Genomic DNA, 16,469 nt, shown 5'->3' with positions numbered 1-16,469 from the left:
TATCAAACTTTACATACAAAAGAAAACTTTACTTCAAAGGTTGAAAACTGGAAGAATATGCAAATGATTTCCTTCCAGAAACTCTGGGTCGCATTCTGCGAAAAGCTTGCAGTTGACCTTCACGCTTTAAGTCTTGCACGTGGCGGTCGTGCTCTCTGCCACTTTCGCAGTCGCAAGAAGCCACAATGAGCGCGAGCTCCTAGCCCAACTTTGCTATCTCTCCTCAATCCTGATTCTGGCCGCCTTTCTTCGTGACACCGAAGATTCCTGAAGTGCGGGGGAAAGATTCGCCATGGTCCTTTGGTGTTTGGTTCCACCCTGAATTTAGGACCAGCAGCCTTTCTTTTAGGAAGATGCCGACATAGTTGTCGATGCAAACCTGTTCTTTTTGACCGCGCCTTCCTTCTTGGGGACGCGCGTCCCTTTCCGCTACTTCTCTCTCGCCAATTTCGCCTGACCCTGCGTCAAAGGACCTTTTATTGAATTGCCCGATCGCCGACCTTTCCGTTTTCGCTGGGGCGTGCTTTCTGCCTCCACATTTTGTGGTGCCACACGTCGTCCCCGCTTCCTTCTTTTGCGGTGACGCTTACGTACAACCTTTCTTTGGTTGTTACAAACTTCCCTGGTTGCGTCATCGGCAATCCTACAGTTCAGGTGTGCCTGTCCACCACCCTTTCTGCAACCTTCGCCCTTCGATTTCTCCGCTCCATTGCTCTGTCGGGCTAATTTATCTCTGCTACCTCTCGCAAAACCAGACGCTGGGCCCTCCACAGATCCGAATTCTTGGAAATTCGCGTTCTTCTCGATTTGTGGGTAGTTTTTAGCGTCCGGCCGATCGTTTACATGCTGCTGCATGAGGCATGTCTCTAACACCACACAAGCTCTGTTCATGCTGCTGGGAATAGACATTTCCTCGAAACGATCCTCCACTGAACTTGTGCTTGTTTGTACACCTACGATAGCCTCGCAATGTACCTTCTCACCCTCTGAGACATTTCCCACGCTATCTCTAGGAAATACTTTCAACAGTAGCTCCCCCTTGCTGGCAGTACTGTAGGGTTTTAGTAGCGTTTTGTCTTCGCTACATTTAGGACTACCTTCGTTGTCCTCTCTTTCGACATCCGAAAGGCCATTCCCCTGCTGAGGCTCAAGCGTGGTCTCCAGCTCATCAATGACCCTATCAGGGCCACTGGAATCAGCCCCGGTCTCACATGGAACATCTTTTGGACTTGCAACAGTTTGCACACCAGCCACCGTCCCGCTCTCTACATGCACTACCTTCGCACCATCGGAGAGTCGCGTACCTTCCCTAGGCGCAATTTCACTAACAACGACCTGTTGCTGTTTTCTCTCCGCCGGACGATCACTTTGCGTGTCGCAATGATAGAGACGCGTACTTTTCTCGGGTGGTACCTCGCAAACAGCGGCTTTCTCGGTGACTTCACACTCCACCGTATTCGCCACTTCATTGCACCTTTCGGGCTTCACACATATCCAACAATATACACGACGGACGACGATGCTGATGCAGTTCCCGAATGCGATTATTCGCCGTTTCTATGTCTTCGTCTAATGCTCGCATTTTAGCCTCACGTATTCTTTCGGCTTCTTCGGCCTGTTTTTGCGTTTCAGCTCGAATATCCTCCTGAGCTTTCTCCTGTCTTTCCCTTCTATCTCGAATTTGCTCAAGAGCTTCGTGGGTTTCCTCGAGAGTCACTTTCTCTTTCTCCATAAACGCGGTGATCTGCTGTTTCCGCTTAGCAGAGAGAACCGCAAGACCTAACTCCTTGCAAATTTCGAGAAGGTCCAGCACTTTGAACTTGTCCTTATTAATAATTCACTCCACCTCGTTTACGCTTTATTGAAACAGTGCGGTCGAATGATTCAATTATTGGCCGACCCACAAAGTTACAATACTGAAGCCTACTAACAAAGAGCGCTAGCTAGGTCTGGCCCTACAAGCTTTTCACTACGCCTCGTTTACCTTCTATTGAAACAGTGTGGTCGAATCATTTGTTTCTTGGCTGACCCACAATGTTACCACACCAAAACCTACCAACAAAGAGCGCTAGCTAGGTCTGGCCCTACGAGCATTTCACTACGCCTCAACTACCCTCGAGTGAAACAATGTGGTCGAATCATTCAATGCTTGGCCGACCCACAAAGTTACCACACCAAAACCTACCAACAAAGAGCGCTAGCTAGGTCTGGCCCTACGAACATTTCACTACGCCTTATTTACCCTCGAGTGAAACAATCTGGTCGAATCATTCAATCTTTGGCTGACCCACAAAGTTACCACACCAAAACCTACCAACAAAGAGCGCTAGCTAGGTCTGGCCCTACGAGCATTTCACTACACCTTATTTACCCTCGAGTGAAACAATCTGGTCGAATCATTCAATCCTTGGCCGACCCACAAAGTTACCACACCAAAACCTACCAACAAAGAGCGCTAGCTAGGTCTGGCCCTACGAGCATTTCACTACGCCTTATTTACCCTCGAGGGAAACAATCTGGTCGAATCATTCAATCCTTGGCTGACCCACAAAGTTACCACACCAAAACCTACCAACAAGGAGCGCTAGCTAGGTCTGGCCCTACGAGCATTTCACTACGCCTTATTTACCCTCGAGTGAAACAATCTGGTTGAATGATTCAATCCTTGGCTGACCCACAAAGTTACCACACCAAAACCTACCAACAAAGAGCGCTAGCTAGGTCTGGCCTTACGAGCATTTCACTACGCCTTATTTACCCTCGAGTGAAACAATGTGGTCGAATCATTCAAACCTTGGCCGACCCACAAAGTTACCACACCAGAACCTACCAACAAAGACCGCTAGCTAGGTCTGACACTACGAGAGGTAAACTTCAAGTACTACGCACACCAGGGTAGCTGACGCCGGCCGATCCCACCGAGCTGCCATCCACTGTTAGGGAGGAGGTGTCGGGACATGCCGCCACGTCCGTGAATGTGGCGACCTTGGGTAGCATGGTCCCAGCTGGAGCCATCCGAGTGCCGGGAGAAGACGAGTCGAGGAGCGGCATAGATGAGAAGAAAACGTTTATATACAATATTTACGTGTTGAGAGTAGCGTAGAACAGCATTGAACAGGTGAAGCACACCCGAGCGTCTCTGCGCTCGCGTTTTTATACACTGCCTTCCCAGGATTCACTGTGAGGGAAGACAAGTCAGTTCAGGTCCCTCCAATAGGGTTGTCCTCCTCCACTCTGACCCGGGGCAGACTAGTCCGCCAAACCAGTTTCTAGAAAAGTGCAAGGACACACACACCCCGTGGCACAGGGAATAGCAACACAGCATCACTGGCTCAGCTATCTCCTTGCAGGCCCCGAACACAATGCACGAAGGCGCGGTCGCTGGCCCAGGAATGTAGAAAGCGTGCTCTTGGCACAAGTCCAGATGCGAGGCCCATTGTTCGGTGCACCACCCAAAGGAGGAGGTGGAAGCACAGGTTGTAAAGGTCCCTCCGGGTAGTCGGGTGGAAAGACTTTTTACGTCCGCGGGCCCAGCAGACTCACCACACCACCATTGTAATTTTAAGCAGCCCCGGAATGTCACTCCCGGCATAATACCGGCAACGAGGTGGCGAACGCCGCTGCCCGCGCCTTTCTCATCCAGGCAGTTGCCTTTTTATGTTCCGAGTCAGAATCTGGCAACACGAACCTGACGCGCTTTCGCGAAATTCTTGCCTATTACCGGGCTTCGCGCCGCTTCTACCTGGACCCCGCACGTGGTCTGCAGAAAGTGGACGAGCGAATACTTCGCCACCTACGACGAACGCTTATCTCAGTCCAGTGGTCGCCAGGTATCTTCTGCCGGAAATCAGTGGCACCTTTTCGACCTGCCAGGTTCTGACCGACACCTACCAAGTCGTTGCTTCGTGCGCTTCCCATCCCCTTTCTTTTTCACCCCTTTTGCTCATCCCTACTAGAGAGGCTTGGCAGGAGTACCTGCTCGGTTGCTCGACCTTGGGTGCTCAACGCTCCTTGGTGAGGCGCGCTCGAGCAGTGGCCAACTCCATTGGCATCCCGGAATAGGGTCTTGCCACTCAAGCATGTAATATGCCGCAACTCTCTGGTACATTTCCTGTAATAAAATGTTTTCTACAATCCTCGCTGGCCCAAAATAAAAAGGGGAGACTTCGAAATGTCGGACGATACGCTGGAGAGACATCGCGGCCAGAGCGAGCTTGAAGCAGTATTGGTTGTTAGGACGTTCAAACTTTCTTTTAGTTTCCAAAAGAATCCCACTGTGAACAATTATGAATAATAGTCACCTTTATTCTCATTTGATATAGCTCAAGTAGATGAGTTATCACTGAAAAGCGTGACTCGCAGATAAAAATTGTTTGTTATTTCAGTAGTTCCACTTGGTCTCAGTTTGTGGTTGAGATCTGTATACAACACGAAGGTTGACACCCATACACGTAAATTTTTAGCACTTTCAGATGTCGTTTAGGTGTTGTTTTTTTTTATTGGCAACACCAACGGTCGTATCAACGTCACGTCTCCTTTACACTGGTCTCCTAACATCACAATGCTGGGCGTCACTTTCATTGCACTTGGTGTACATGACAGCATCTGGTCATTCATTGTATGAAGTCTTCAAAGTGACGCAAAAGAAGCCAGACACTTACTTCAATATTGCCCTCTTGTAACGACAACACTTATCTCAAACGGGTTACCTCGGGAAATTATTGTACCTTTGCCATTCTGTCAAACCGCAGCTCAACATCTCCAGGAAAGTGCAAAGCTGCATCAATTCATTTTTTTTGGTCTGGTGGCACAGAATTTTTATCGCGTTTGGCGTTGGCTAAACCACGTGATAAAGGCGGTTTCGCATCCCCCGACGTTTCCGGCACGGCTTCCTTCTTGTGCCTCTGCAATTTATTGCAAATACTAAGCAATGACGGTACGCCCGCTGAGACATTGGCTCGCTACCATCTGAAGCTATCACTACGTGTCATCCTGCCGGCTAGCCAAATGTACCAAGGTATCCCATCAATTGAATTACCACCTTTGAATCGAGCCCTACTGGCATTTGACCGGCGATTGGAGACTACGTGCCCAGAGATAGAGGTGGCCGATTCTGAAGGGGTAGACACAATGGCCGCCCTTCTACGGCCCTTGGTGCTGCAGCATCGTCAATCTATAATGAACCGCACTTGGAGACCAATAACTGCAGCAGTGTTGCCAGAGCATCTCCAGGAGTTTGTCTGGTGGTTGGGCTGGGGCTTGCTCCCCACGCAAGATCGGTTGCAGCGATGACAGATGGTTCGCACTTCCGCTTGCTCCAACTTCGTCATGGCTGAGACCAATCGACATGTGACGATTGAAAGTGCGGTCTCCTGCTTTTTTTGCCGCGCGGTCCATGGTGGTTTTCGGGGACAGGATGTGCGAGATTTTATGTCCAAAGGCCGATTTCCGCAAGGTGCTTCTCAGCTCTTTTAATAGTTGCGGGGCTGTTCAGGCTTTGGCGAAACGGATACAAGGCCGTATCTGCGAATTGTCACCGGCGTGCTTTGTGGCTGATACTGGGGAGAAAGGGACGAGATCCTCGCGTTCCTCTCTGAGGAGCTCTTCTTCCTACGGGAGCACGAGTGTCTGTGGCATTGGTCTTGCCCTTTCGTCATGGTTGAACACGAAAGGATACAACTCGCATTTCAACCGACGTGGTGCTAAGTAGCGCCCGTTCAGTCGTTATTCATGATTTCATCTGTAATCAGTTGTGTTTCATTGCATCTATTCTATCGTTATACCATTGTATCATGATATCGCAATGCGTTCTTGTGTACATGTATACTAACATTGTCGTGTATATTAGAGCAATGATGTATTCACTGCAACGTAGTGATCTTGGTCGGAATACATCGATGTGCCGAAGTGTATGTGCCTTATTACTGGAATGTTATGAAGCCTTTGTCTTCTGTACATACTGTAAATAGAATTTTTTCTGAATATTTAATCTCAAATGAGACGGCTTTCTGCTCTCCCATAGTAGAGCACCAATTATTCGAAATTTTTTAACACTTATTGTAAACACATTTCAACAGCAGGAGCGCTGAGCTTCTCCAAATACCAACATTTTTTCATTGGCTGTACGAACTCCAGGCTCAACGCTGGTTTCCCTATTGAGCCTCCCGGCCGTTTTAGGTACTTTTTACAACCAGTAAAAAAATAGGCATTTTGTACAACCAGTGTCGCACATTCTTGGAATTACCTAGGTGTGCTACGGTCGCAACAATTCACATCGCCACAGACAATCTGATTACAACCTGCATAAGTCGACATACATAAAAGTCGCCATGAATTTAGACTACCTAACCGTTACCTTGCTAGCTTGACAATAGAAAGACTGAAGGCTGAGTCCTTCGGAGTGGTGGCGGCTAACCAGCATTCTATATCCTGGAGGTTCTCACCCGCAAATATACCACTATGGTGAAGTGGTACCTGCAAAGACTCCCTGTACACCTTGAAGGGCTGGGGATAACCAAAAAGGCTAATCTGTCATCTGCAGCCCCCAAGAAAATCTCATTGGACCTTTCGCATATATTGTATGCAAACTGAGCTTTTATTGATACGGACGGTTCAGTCTCGTGAAGTTCGACAGACGGCTTTGTGATTCCATCTCGGTCAATCATTGTCAAGTTCAAGGCTTCACACGTCACAACATCTACGGGCTCCGAGCTTACCGCCCATCTAACCGCAATCATTTTTGTTATGCGAGAATCTCCTGGGAAGTGGGCTATCTTCCGTAACTCCATGTGGCCCTTAAATGTGTGCGAAGTCTACGACGCGTGAACTACCATCAGATGATGTCTCAAATAAATGAAATATGTCGTCGCTCCACTAACCAATGACATGACATAATCTTTCAATGGCTGTGGGGTCACTACGGTAGTGGTGATAACCACCTCGCCGACAACACTGCGTGATGTGCCCACGATTGAGCAACCATACTGCTCATACCCCTGTCAAGGGCTGACACCGCAAAAGAACTTCACCACATAGCGCACAATCCCACACTTATGGACTGGAATTTTCCACTGAACTATATTGGACGCCCACAGAACCTCACTTCATTTTTCGAATCACAGCCGCCATCAGACTTCACGACGGGACGCTACAATGCTGTGTCGGTTGTGGATCGGCGTTGCCTTTACTAATTCATTCAGTTGTCGCATTGGTATGACTGACTCCCCCAACTGTGTGTACTGCCATTGCGTAGGAACTCTCGACCATGTCCTGTGCCATTGTCCAGACTTTGAAGAAGATGGCCGGACTATCCAGTGTGACTCAAAGGTACTGGATGGTCTACCATTTACTCTGGAGAAGATCTTGGCTGCGTGGACTTCAAGTGCTTCAGCCCAAAAAGCCACACGAGTCCTTCTACAATTCTTGAGGGAAACATTCCTGTGCGACCGCCTGTGAAACCTAAACTGTGTGTGGTGCGTGTGTTAAGTGTAATGTGTAACTCTTCCTCGTCTATATCTCTTTTTCTCCTCCATTCCCCTCTCTCCCTGTGTAGGGTAGCAAACTGGACTTAGTCTAGTTAACCTCCCTAGCTTTCTGATATTCTTTGTCTTTCTCTCTACAGCCAGTGTGGAATATCCGAATCCATTTGGTCAAACGCTATCGAAGAAGTAAGAGTAAAAATTAAGGACGTACAGGCTTTTGATCTTCGACTCCTTGAGACTGCATTTTGCGGTCGCATTTGGTACCTTTCTCACATGGTGCTACCACCATTACGTAAATATTGTGTGATCACTGCAGTCTGTTTTGTGCTAATTTTCAGGGATGAAGCTCCTTAAGGCGTAGGTTAGTTGTCACCTGTATGTATGCATGTATGTAGTAACCACCTCAAAGCATGTCCATATTCATGGAGTGAATGATCATGAGTGGGGCGAAGCTTCAGAGGATTTTATCGGCAAACCGTGAATCATCCGCTGGCCGCATCGGTCCATCGTCTGTCTTTCTGTCTGTCTGGCGCATGGACGGACAGACACACGGACAGACACACGGACGAACGCATGGACGTACGCACGGATGGGCGCATGGGTGGACGGACGGATGGAAAGATGGGCGCACGGATGGGTGCACGGAAGGACGGACGGATGCATACACGGCTGGACAGATGCACGAATGGACGGAAGCAAAAAGTAACGGACGGACGGAAGCGCGAACGGCCTGACGGATGCTTCGCCGCACTCATCATCAGTCATTCCGTGGATACCCTAGGATTGTTTTAGGTCAGGCAGCCCTGAGTTGGTTTCGCGTGCAGCACATGGCACCAGCGTTACCAGAGAAACTTTCCTTTCTCTTCGGTTGCCCTACGCTTCCGCCTCCTTGCTCTTCATTTCCTTTTATGTCCAGTGAAATGGGAGGAATCTCCCGCACGAACGCTTGCGTATTACTTTTTCAGTACTCAACTTCAGCGTTTTGTGGCTAATGTGCATCTTAACAGGGCGCCACAGAAAGTAACGCTCTCTTCATTTTATTCAACAACTCATAGCATTAATCCTTAGCAAAAATACATTAAACTCTCCATTGATTGTTCCTGTTGATTTGACAATACCAGAGCACTTGAGAGAAACGCCCATGGTTCGCTAGAGGCATGACTCAGGTTGCGTTTGATGAGAGAGAGGCCTTTGCATGAGTTCCACGGCTCCAGAAGCAGCACTAGTTGCGCCATATGCAATCCACAACGTGTCTTCCCTGGAGAGCTCAGCGCTCTCCCATAGTAAAGTATACATAGTGCTCTAAATGGTCATACATTTCACCTAAACACTGATTGCTCGCGCTTAATTTTTGTCCATACGGCCTCATTAAGTGTGAGACCCATGGTACAGCTTTCAGCTCTCCCACAAAAATCACAGCACATCCACGGAGTGAATGATGATGTGTGGCCGTTGCGCTAGCTTCACATACACCGAATTTGGTATTAGGGGATGCGAATTGGTGACGACGGTATGAGACTGGTGCAAACATGATAACCATGAGATTTGTGCCATGTAACAACATGACTACATCAACGCTCATGATGCACTCGCGGTCATTTCGCTAGATTCACATGTACCAAATTCAGTATTTCGTGACGCGAATAAATGACATCAACGGATATCGAAAATCTTTTATTTTCACCATTTCATTCAAAGGTAAAAAAGGGAGAACTGGAGAAAAAGCCGATAGTTCTTCAGTTTGACAAAGCTCCTATCCCCCAGGCAGACAGTGGTGAAGTTTGTTTCAAAACAATAGAAGAAAGCATGTTACAAAGTATAAATCATTAAAGCAATAATAACACGTTGCAATGTAAATTACACGTTGAAAAATGATACTCATGACATGCATGTCATGTAACAACATGACCACATATCACATTCAAGGTGCCAATACACTTCGACGCGTCACGCCGGCGATGCCACGCCAGGTGCCGATCTGCCTGGCATATACTCGCAGGCGCGCGCCGCGTGCATGGCGTTGTTTTGACTCATGCGCGTTTGAACACCCATCCGGTGTCCCTCCGTCCTGAAGCTAGCAGACGCGGTGGTGTCTGGGTAACGTCGTCGGCGCGAAATGCAGCATGTCGTATTTCGCGCCGGTTGCCGCCGGGCCTCGCTGACAGACACTGGTCGCGCTTTAGCGTCAGACTATAAGGTGCTCGCGTTTTGCTATAGCGTAGCGTCGCTGCACCCAGCGTGCGCGCGCGTCAACGTTACGGGCACTCGCCGCCGTTTCGCTAGCTTCACATATACGAAATTTGGTATTACGGGACGTCAATCGGCGATGACGGTATGCGACTGGTGCAAACATGATAATCTTGAGATGCGTGTCATGTAAAAACATAACCACCTGCCACGCTCTTGATGTGCTCGCGGCCATTTCGCTAGCTCCTCATATACCAAATTTGGTATTGCATGACATGAATAGACGACGAAGGTTAACGACACGTCCGAACATGATGATCATGATATGCGTGTCGTGCAAAACATCACTACATGCTACGCTCATAGCGTGCTGGCGGCCGTTTCACCAGTTCTCCATGTACTAAATTTGCCAATACGTGACATGAATGTACGACGAATGTAAGTGACACATCCAAACATCATAATTATGGCATGCGTGTCAGGTAAATCTGAACTACATGCTCCGCTCAAAGCACGCTCAGGCCGTTTCACTAGCTCCGCATATACCAAATTTGGTATCAGGTGACTTGAATAGATGACGAAGGTAAAAGACACGTCGAAACGTGATAATAATGACATGTAGGTCATGTACGGCATAATTTACCTCCACCTCGTAAGGCTGTGCTGATTTTAAAGTGACACATCAACCTTCCTCATTCGTGCTTCACACACCATCGATTCCCACTGTATGTGAGATCAGCCAATTTTTTTTCTGATTACGCTCTCACAGTCGACTACTGCTGCTACCGTAAAGGTTTGATCACTAATAAGGGATGGTAATGGTCGAGATAAACATGTGCCATAAGGCATCAACATTGGAGCATCCACATTGAGGAGTATTACAACTGCTAAGCTCCAATAGACATGGTACACGCTATCTTACAGTAATGAACAACAAAAAGTGAACTGCTTCTGTAAGGACGCGTTTAGCTGTCGTGGTATATGGTTTCCTTTGACGAGAGAGCAAACACGCTTCACAGCACCGCTCTAAGGCAACCGTTACCTTGTTGAACGGTGTTGCCATTGCAAAACTGATACGCATGATAACAATGAAATGCGTCAACAAATACCGAGAATATACTAAATAAATAGATTGCGAGAATATACTAACTACCGACGAATACCTCAGAGCATTCATCCAGTGGGATTTGGAGACAGGCTTCCAGCGTTGCAGTGGAGTGTTCTTCCTCAGAGCCACGATAATGCTTAAAGCTCATTGGCAAAAAAAAAAAAAAAATTACTTGCGCAGGTTTCACGTCGGGCAAAACATCGCAATAACCGATGTAATAAAGCGATGCAGAAGAGTAATATAACAAGGAGTCAGCGCGCAATTCTAGTTGTCCAACGAGTGTATTCATCGCTTGCCACCGACTGCAATGTGCTCAGCCATAACTTTTCCTTGTCATCAGCCACAAGCAGCCCCAACAGAGTGCACATAACACCTCAAAGACATGCTGAAGTAAACCCAAGTAAACCCAAGGAGGATAAAAAAAATTGCTGTAGTGAAAATGATTGCGCAGAAGTGACGCCATTCATCTGGCAAGATAACGGCTGTCGCCATCATCTTACTATGGGCATGATAAAGTATCACCATTCAGCGATTAAAAACGAAGCATTTCCCTCGCACGCTCAACGAGTGTAACGTGGGAACTTTTTCGGGTCACATAGTGCTCCAAGTGCGTCTTACTATTACTAGTTTTCCTTAGTGATCCTCTTATTGGAGGTAAAGTTCTTTTAAGGGTCAGTGATTCATACTCGTTTCTGTGTGTTATTTCGTCGGGAACAACTATCTTTTAATATAGAACTAACGTAGCATTTACATAACATATCAAAACCACTAGATCTTTAAGTGGGCGCTATCAGAAAAGAGCATGTTTCCGCCATCTTAGCAGTGCCAAAAGGTGGCCCACTTCTGCTGGCAAGGCATTGCGGGAGCTTCCTCTCCACCAATTTTTTTTTTAATCCTCCTAGGGTAAACCTTGCTTATAGCAGTAGGGTAAAAAATGGCGTAGTTCACAAAACTATAGTGAAGGCGTAGTCGATACATCGCGGAAACCCTAAGTGGCGACACGAAGCTTCATTTAGAATGACTTCACATTACTCAATATCGTAACCATCGGTCATATATATATTTTTTCTTTTCAGTTCCACCTGCTTCGCTTTCAGGAACGGATATTTGAGCGACATCTGGACGCAGTTCTCCTATGCGCAAATCTCAGTCGCTATAGTTCCATTCCTTTCAGAAGAGAATCATGATGGCTGTAAAGCTTTTAGTATGTATGTTGAAAACCTTTATTAATTTTCTCTGCCCGAGTACTTGTTAAAATATGTAATGACTGTTAGAACGAACAAGGGCATGAGAAGGCTTTCACTGACAAATATGGCATTTCTATAAACTGGTGTTGTTTTAGAAGTTATTCCTGTGTATTGAAATTTCATGTTGGTACGTTGTAAAGAAGGCATTTATCTGCATAAATAAGGAGTATGTATTGTTTCTAAGGTTGCTCCTGTTCGATGACATGAACCAACAGTCATCATGAAGACTGCTGTAGATGTCATGTATTGACGTCTGTATGGCGTCACGATGTTGTCATTATGACGTCACTTTTGCCGTTCTGCGACGTCACTATTGAGAAAGTCACGCGAGTTTTTGGCCGGGTAAGCTGGCTTCTAGCGTATTGGGGAAACACACAGGGACAAGAAGTACAGTCGAGTGCGATTTGAAGGTTATCGCGTGAACACCGACCAAGAACTACAACAGCGCCACGTTCGAGAATTCTCTTAGGAGGATAGCCTGGTACCTTTGAAAACCTCGCTCTTTTTGCTGTTCCTTAAGGTACGATCACTCCTGTCTGAGGAACATGCTTGAACGAAGCAGTGCCAAGCGGCACCTTTAACACGCCTCTCACAACAAGCTCGTAATTTCCTGCCGTGATAAGAGCTCATCAAGAATAAACACATCTTGACCGCGACGAACTTAAGGCTTAAGATAGAGGAAAAGGGTGTGTTCTCCATAGAGGTAATTGGTGTAGCGCGGAACAACCAGCGATTGAGAGAAGAATGCGCAATCTTGATTTTCAGCACGCCGAAACGGGCCGCCAGGTGCCTGGGTTGTTAGGCCGGTCGGCGCTCGCAGGATAACCTTCTCGTCACATGCGACTGTATTGGACGAACACGAGCGCTAACTTTCAACAACGAAAACAATGGGTGGGTGGGGGGGGGGGCTACAGGGACTTTAGCGAGACTGCGAAACTTTGCCAGAAATCGTGAACATTCGGAGGTCACGTGACTTCTCGCGTCAGTCTCGAGGAGGAAGGGCGTCTACAAGGTCACTGAAGGCTTTCGTCTTTAAATACAAGTCGTAACATTTATTAGCGTGAGTATTTAAATAGACGGACAAAGACACACATTCATTGGCATGACTTAAGAGGAATGCTCTGTGCGAGCGACAAGAGTCTGGTAGGGTTCACACGAGTGGAGCCAGAGGTTGGCTGCGATTCCGTGAGCAGGGCAGTCGGAACAGGTTGCTGTTGGAGCGGAACCACTTGTTTGCAACTGCAACAAAGGAAATAAGCACGTTGTTTTAAAATTGTGCATGATCGAGCGATAATACTTCACCTTGATTAACAAAGGTACTATGCTCGGGATTTGAAAAAAAAACAATGCGTAAGCTTAGGCTGTGACGCCAGAAGGGAGTGATAGGTAGGGGCGCAATGACCTGGTCTACTAAAGATACGCGACTGTATGAAAAGGGTAAAAGACAACGGCATCACTCATTGGTGGAAGCTTGCCCTTTCAAAGCATTCCACGAGACTTCTCCCTCTCCCTCCAAAAAAAAAAAAGATATGTGTAATGAATTATGTACTTTTTCTCTATTGAAGACTGCGAAATTATGAAATGTGTTTAGTGACAATGTGTAAACCTCTACAAGCCTACCAGATAGGCGCACCATGATCTTGTCTTCGAGTGTTAACACCGGGCAAGCAAATTGAACGTGTCTCTTTGTTACTATGCCAGTGGTCCACGCTTATTAGATTTTCTCGATGATGTAGCATGTAACACTGTGCCTATGGGAAATAAAAGTAGCACGCAACTTTGACTTTCCATCTAAATGTTTCTCCCAGTCTAGAAAAGTGGGTATATCCTCCTTGATAGACAAAAATTATGATAAAATGCAGCTTGCCTACGTTCATCTAAGACAACATTGTTCTCAGACCGCATGTGCACGTTGCTATGCAATTTATTTATAAGCCAGAATCTCGTCTTGTACGTTATAAAATAGGTTTCAGTGGTCCAAAAGTAGGTTATGATGGCCCAAATATTAGGTACGCATTCTTTGCACTTATATGCCCCAAAACTGTTTTTACTTTATTTGATTAATCTTTTACGTTATCGGTAAGTATTATGTATATAAGATAACTAGCAACTAACCACACAATAAGGCTTTTTTTGTGGTGTTTAACTTTCTGCTTGTCCAGACTTGTTATATGTCGCCGTGGTCCAATAAGCAATTTTGGGTGCCTCACTCAGCTGTCAGTGTTAGTGAACAAATAAAAAAAAACAATAAAATAAAGAACATATGAAGCGGACGTTATCGCCATGCATAGTAACACTGATTAAATTTATAACGCATACGCAGTTCCATCGCTTAAGAAATGATGTTTACGTTATTTATAACCAATGCGAAACACTCAAATCTTCCGCGAAAAAAAAAAGGCTCAATGGAGGAGGAGGCAGCAGTTAAGGTGCAATTGCAACCCTATAAAGATTGCGGTGGTAATCAGAGTTATGTATCTGTAGGCAATAGACATCAATTTAGCTGTACATAAAAGATTGACTGTAGTGATGATAATATAAAAAAGCAAGTCGATGTAGATGCAGAAAAACAGGCACGTTGTGACAGCCAATAAATAATTTACGTGCAGATTTTTAAGTAATAATTAGGGAATGCCTGCAGGATCATAAACGCTATGTTTGCGAACCTTTCCTTTTAAATACGAAGCATTTCTTAGCAAGCTTCGGTGAATTTGAGCGTATCTATCTATCTATCTATCTATCTATCTATCTATCTATCTATCTATCTATCTATCTATCTATCTATCTATCTATCTATCTATCTATCTATCTATCTATCTATCTATCTATCTATCTATCTATCTATCTATCTATCTATCTATCTATCTATCTATCTATCTATCTATCTATCTATCTATCTATCTATCTGTCTGTCTGTCTGTCTATCTATCTATCTATCTATCTATCTATCTATCTATCTATCTATCTATCTATCTATCTATCTATCTATCTATCTATCTATCTATCTATCTATCTATCTATCTATCTATCTATCTATCTATCTATCTATCTATCTATCTATCTATCTATCTATCTATCTATCTATCTATCTATCTATCTATCTATCTATCTATCTATCTATCTATCTATCTATCTATCTATCTAGCCGCTTACGTTTGGGTGCTCTCGTGGTCACACCCTTAACTTGGCATGAACCAAAATTAGCATAAAAGGGTAAGATGATTTGACGAATATGACGCTCTGGTCGAGACATGAATATTGTCACAATCCCGTCGCGTACGTCGTCAAACGCTTCCTGTCAGAAGGTGGCACATAACCACGGGCAGGCATGTGCCGCTGGTATGCGGGTATGTGCCACAAGTGATTGACACTTAGTGTCTACTGAGGGACGACGAGAACCCACATGGGCAACTTCAACGCGCGAGCGTTAAGAAATGCCCGACGTCGGTAGCGTCAACCCGACGAATGCAAGCAATAAATGTCAGGGTCCCAGCTGGAATCAAATCCAAGCATTCTGCGTGGCAATGAATCATTTTACCACAGAGCTACGCCAGGTGTCGAACTACTTTTCCAATAGACGCTAATCTTCGTGAAACGTCAATAGTGGTTGCAGTGCTGCCTACCTAATTTAATAAACGTTGTACATGTACTCCTTTGATACAGCCGTGACGCCGGGTTAACGTCAATTGTGGTTAGTCGCCATGTGCTTAATTATATTTATGTAGCAGCGTCCCGGGCCATCATCCTCGCGAACATCACCGCTTCATATCAGCTTCTGCAGTGTTGCTAATACGCATGTTCCAGTTGGCATCGTTGCGCAAGTGCAAACATCTAGTTATATAAACATCTGCAACTCTTCAACACATGTCTGTGTATGCAACATTTGTACGTTTCTTTAGCGCCATTTCAGCACATGTCGCTCAATAAAAAAATTGCAACACGGTCACCTTTCCTCCGCGCGCTTCGCATTACGTCGCTTCCCAGGTACGTGGGATCTACCAATTTTTTTTTTTAGATGCGGAAGCATCTTATACTCGCGCCTTGTAGTGCGCCGTCCGCGCCGTCCGCACCGCTTCTCGAACATTCGACAGCTGACGCGCGCGCATGCGCCGTCGCGCCGTCGCCCACTCTTCCACCATCTGTGCATCCCTTCCTCCTCTACACACCGCGCGCGCTTCACTCCTCCACCATCTGTGCACCCTTCCTCCTCTACACACCGCGTTCGACATCTACAATTCTCCTGATTCTCCAGTGGACGCGCATGTGGCGTCGCGCTTCGAGAACATTCAACAGCTGACAGTGCATGCGCCGTCGTGCTGTATATATACTCAAGGTCGGCGCTCGCTCGCTCAGTTGCCGCTCGTCGGTTGGTTTGTACGGCGCGTCGACGTCCAAGGTCGCGGTGAAATGAATTCCAACGAATCCACAAACACAATGATCGACGTC

General features: G+C 46.3%; 1 protein-coding gene and 1 long non-coding RNA gene across 3 annotated transcripts in view; one reads left to right on the top strand and one right to left on the bottom strand.

Annotated features, from left to right (window-relative positions):
* LOC142771794 (uncharacterized) overlaps positions 1-16,469 on the top strand; it is a 359,560-nt gene that overhangs the window by 320,120 nt on the left and 22,971 nt on the right. The gene's annotated exons all lie outside the window — the stretch shown is intronic.
* Positions 13,048-16,469, bottom strand: part of LOC119163830 (prolyl 4-hydroxylase subunit alpha-1) — a 45,805-nt gene continuing 42,383 nt past the window's right edge. For both annotated transcript variants that reach the window (XM_037415892.2, XM_037415893.2), the window contains exon 16: positions 13,048-13,262. In XM_037415892.2, coding sequence (XP_037271789.2) covers positions 13,174-13,262 — 89 coding nt within the window. In that variant the 3' untranslated portion in view covers positions 13,048-13,173. The remainder of the gene's footprint in view (positions 13,263-16,469) is intronic.

The sequence above is a fragment of the Rhipicephalus microplus genome, chromosome 9, assembly GCF_043290135.1.
Source record: "Rhipicephalus microplus isolate Deutch F79 chromosome 9, USDA_Rmic, whole genome shotgun sequence".
In the NCBI taxonomy this organism is placed as follows: Eukaryota; Metazoa; Arthropoda; class Arachnida; order Ixodida; family Ixodidae; genus Rhipicephalus; species Rhipicephalus microplus.
This window is presented reverse-complemented; position numbering and strand designations above follow the sequence as displayed.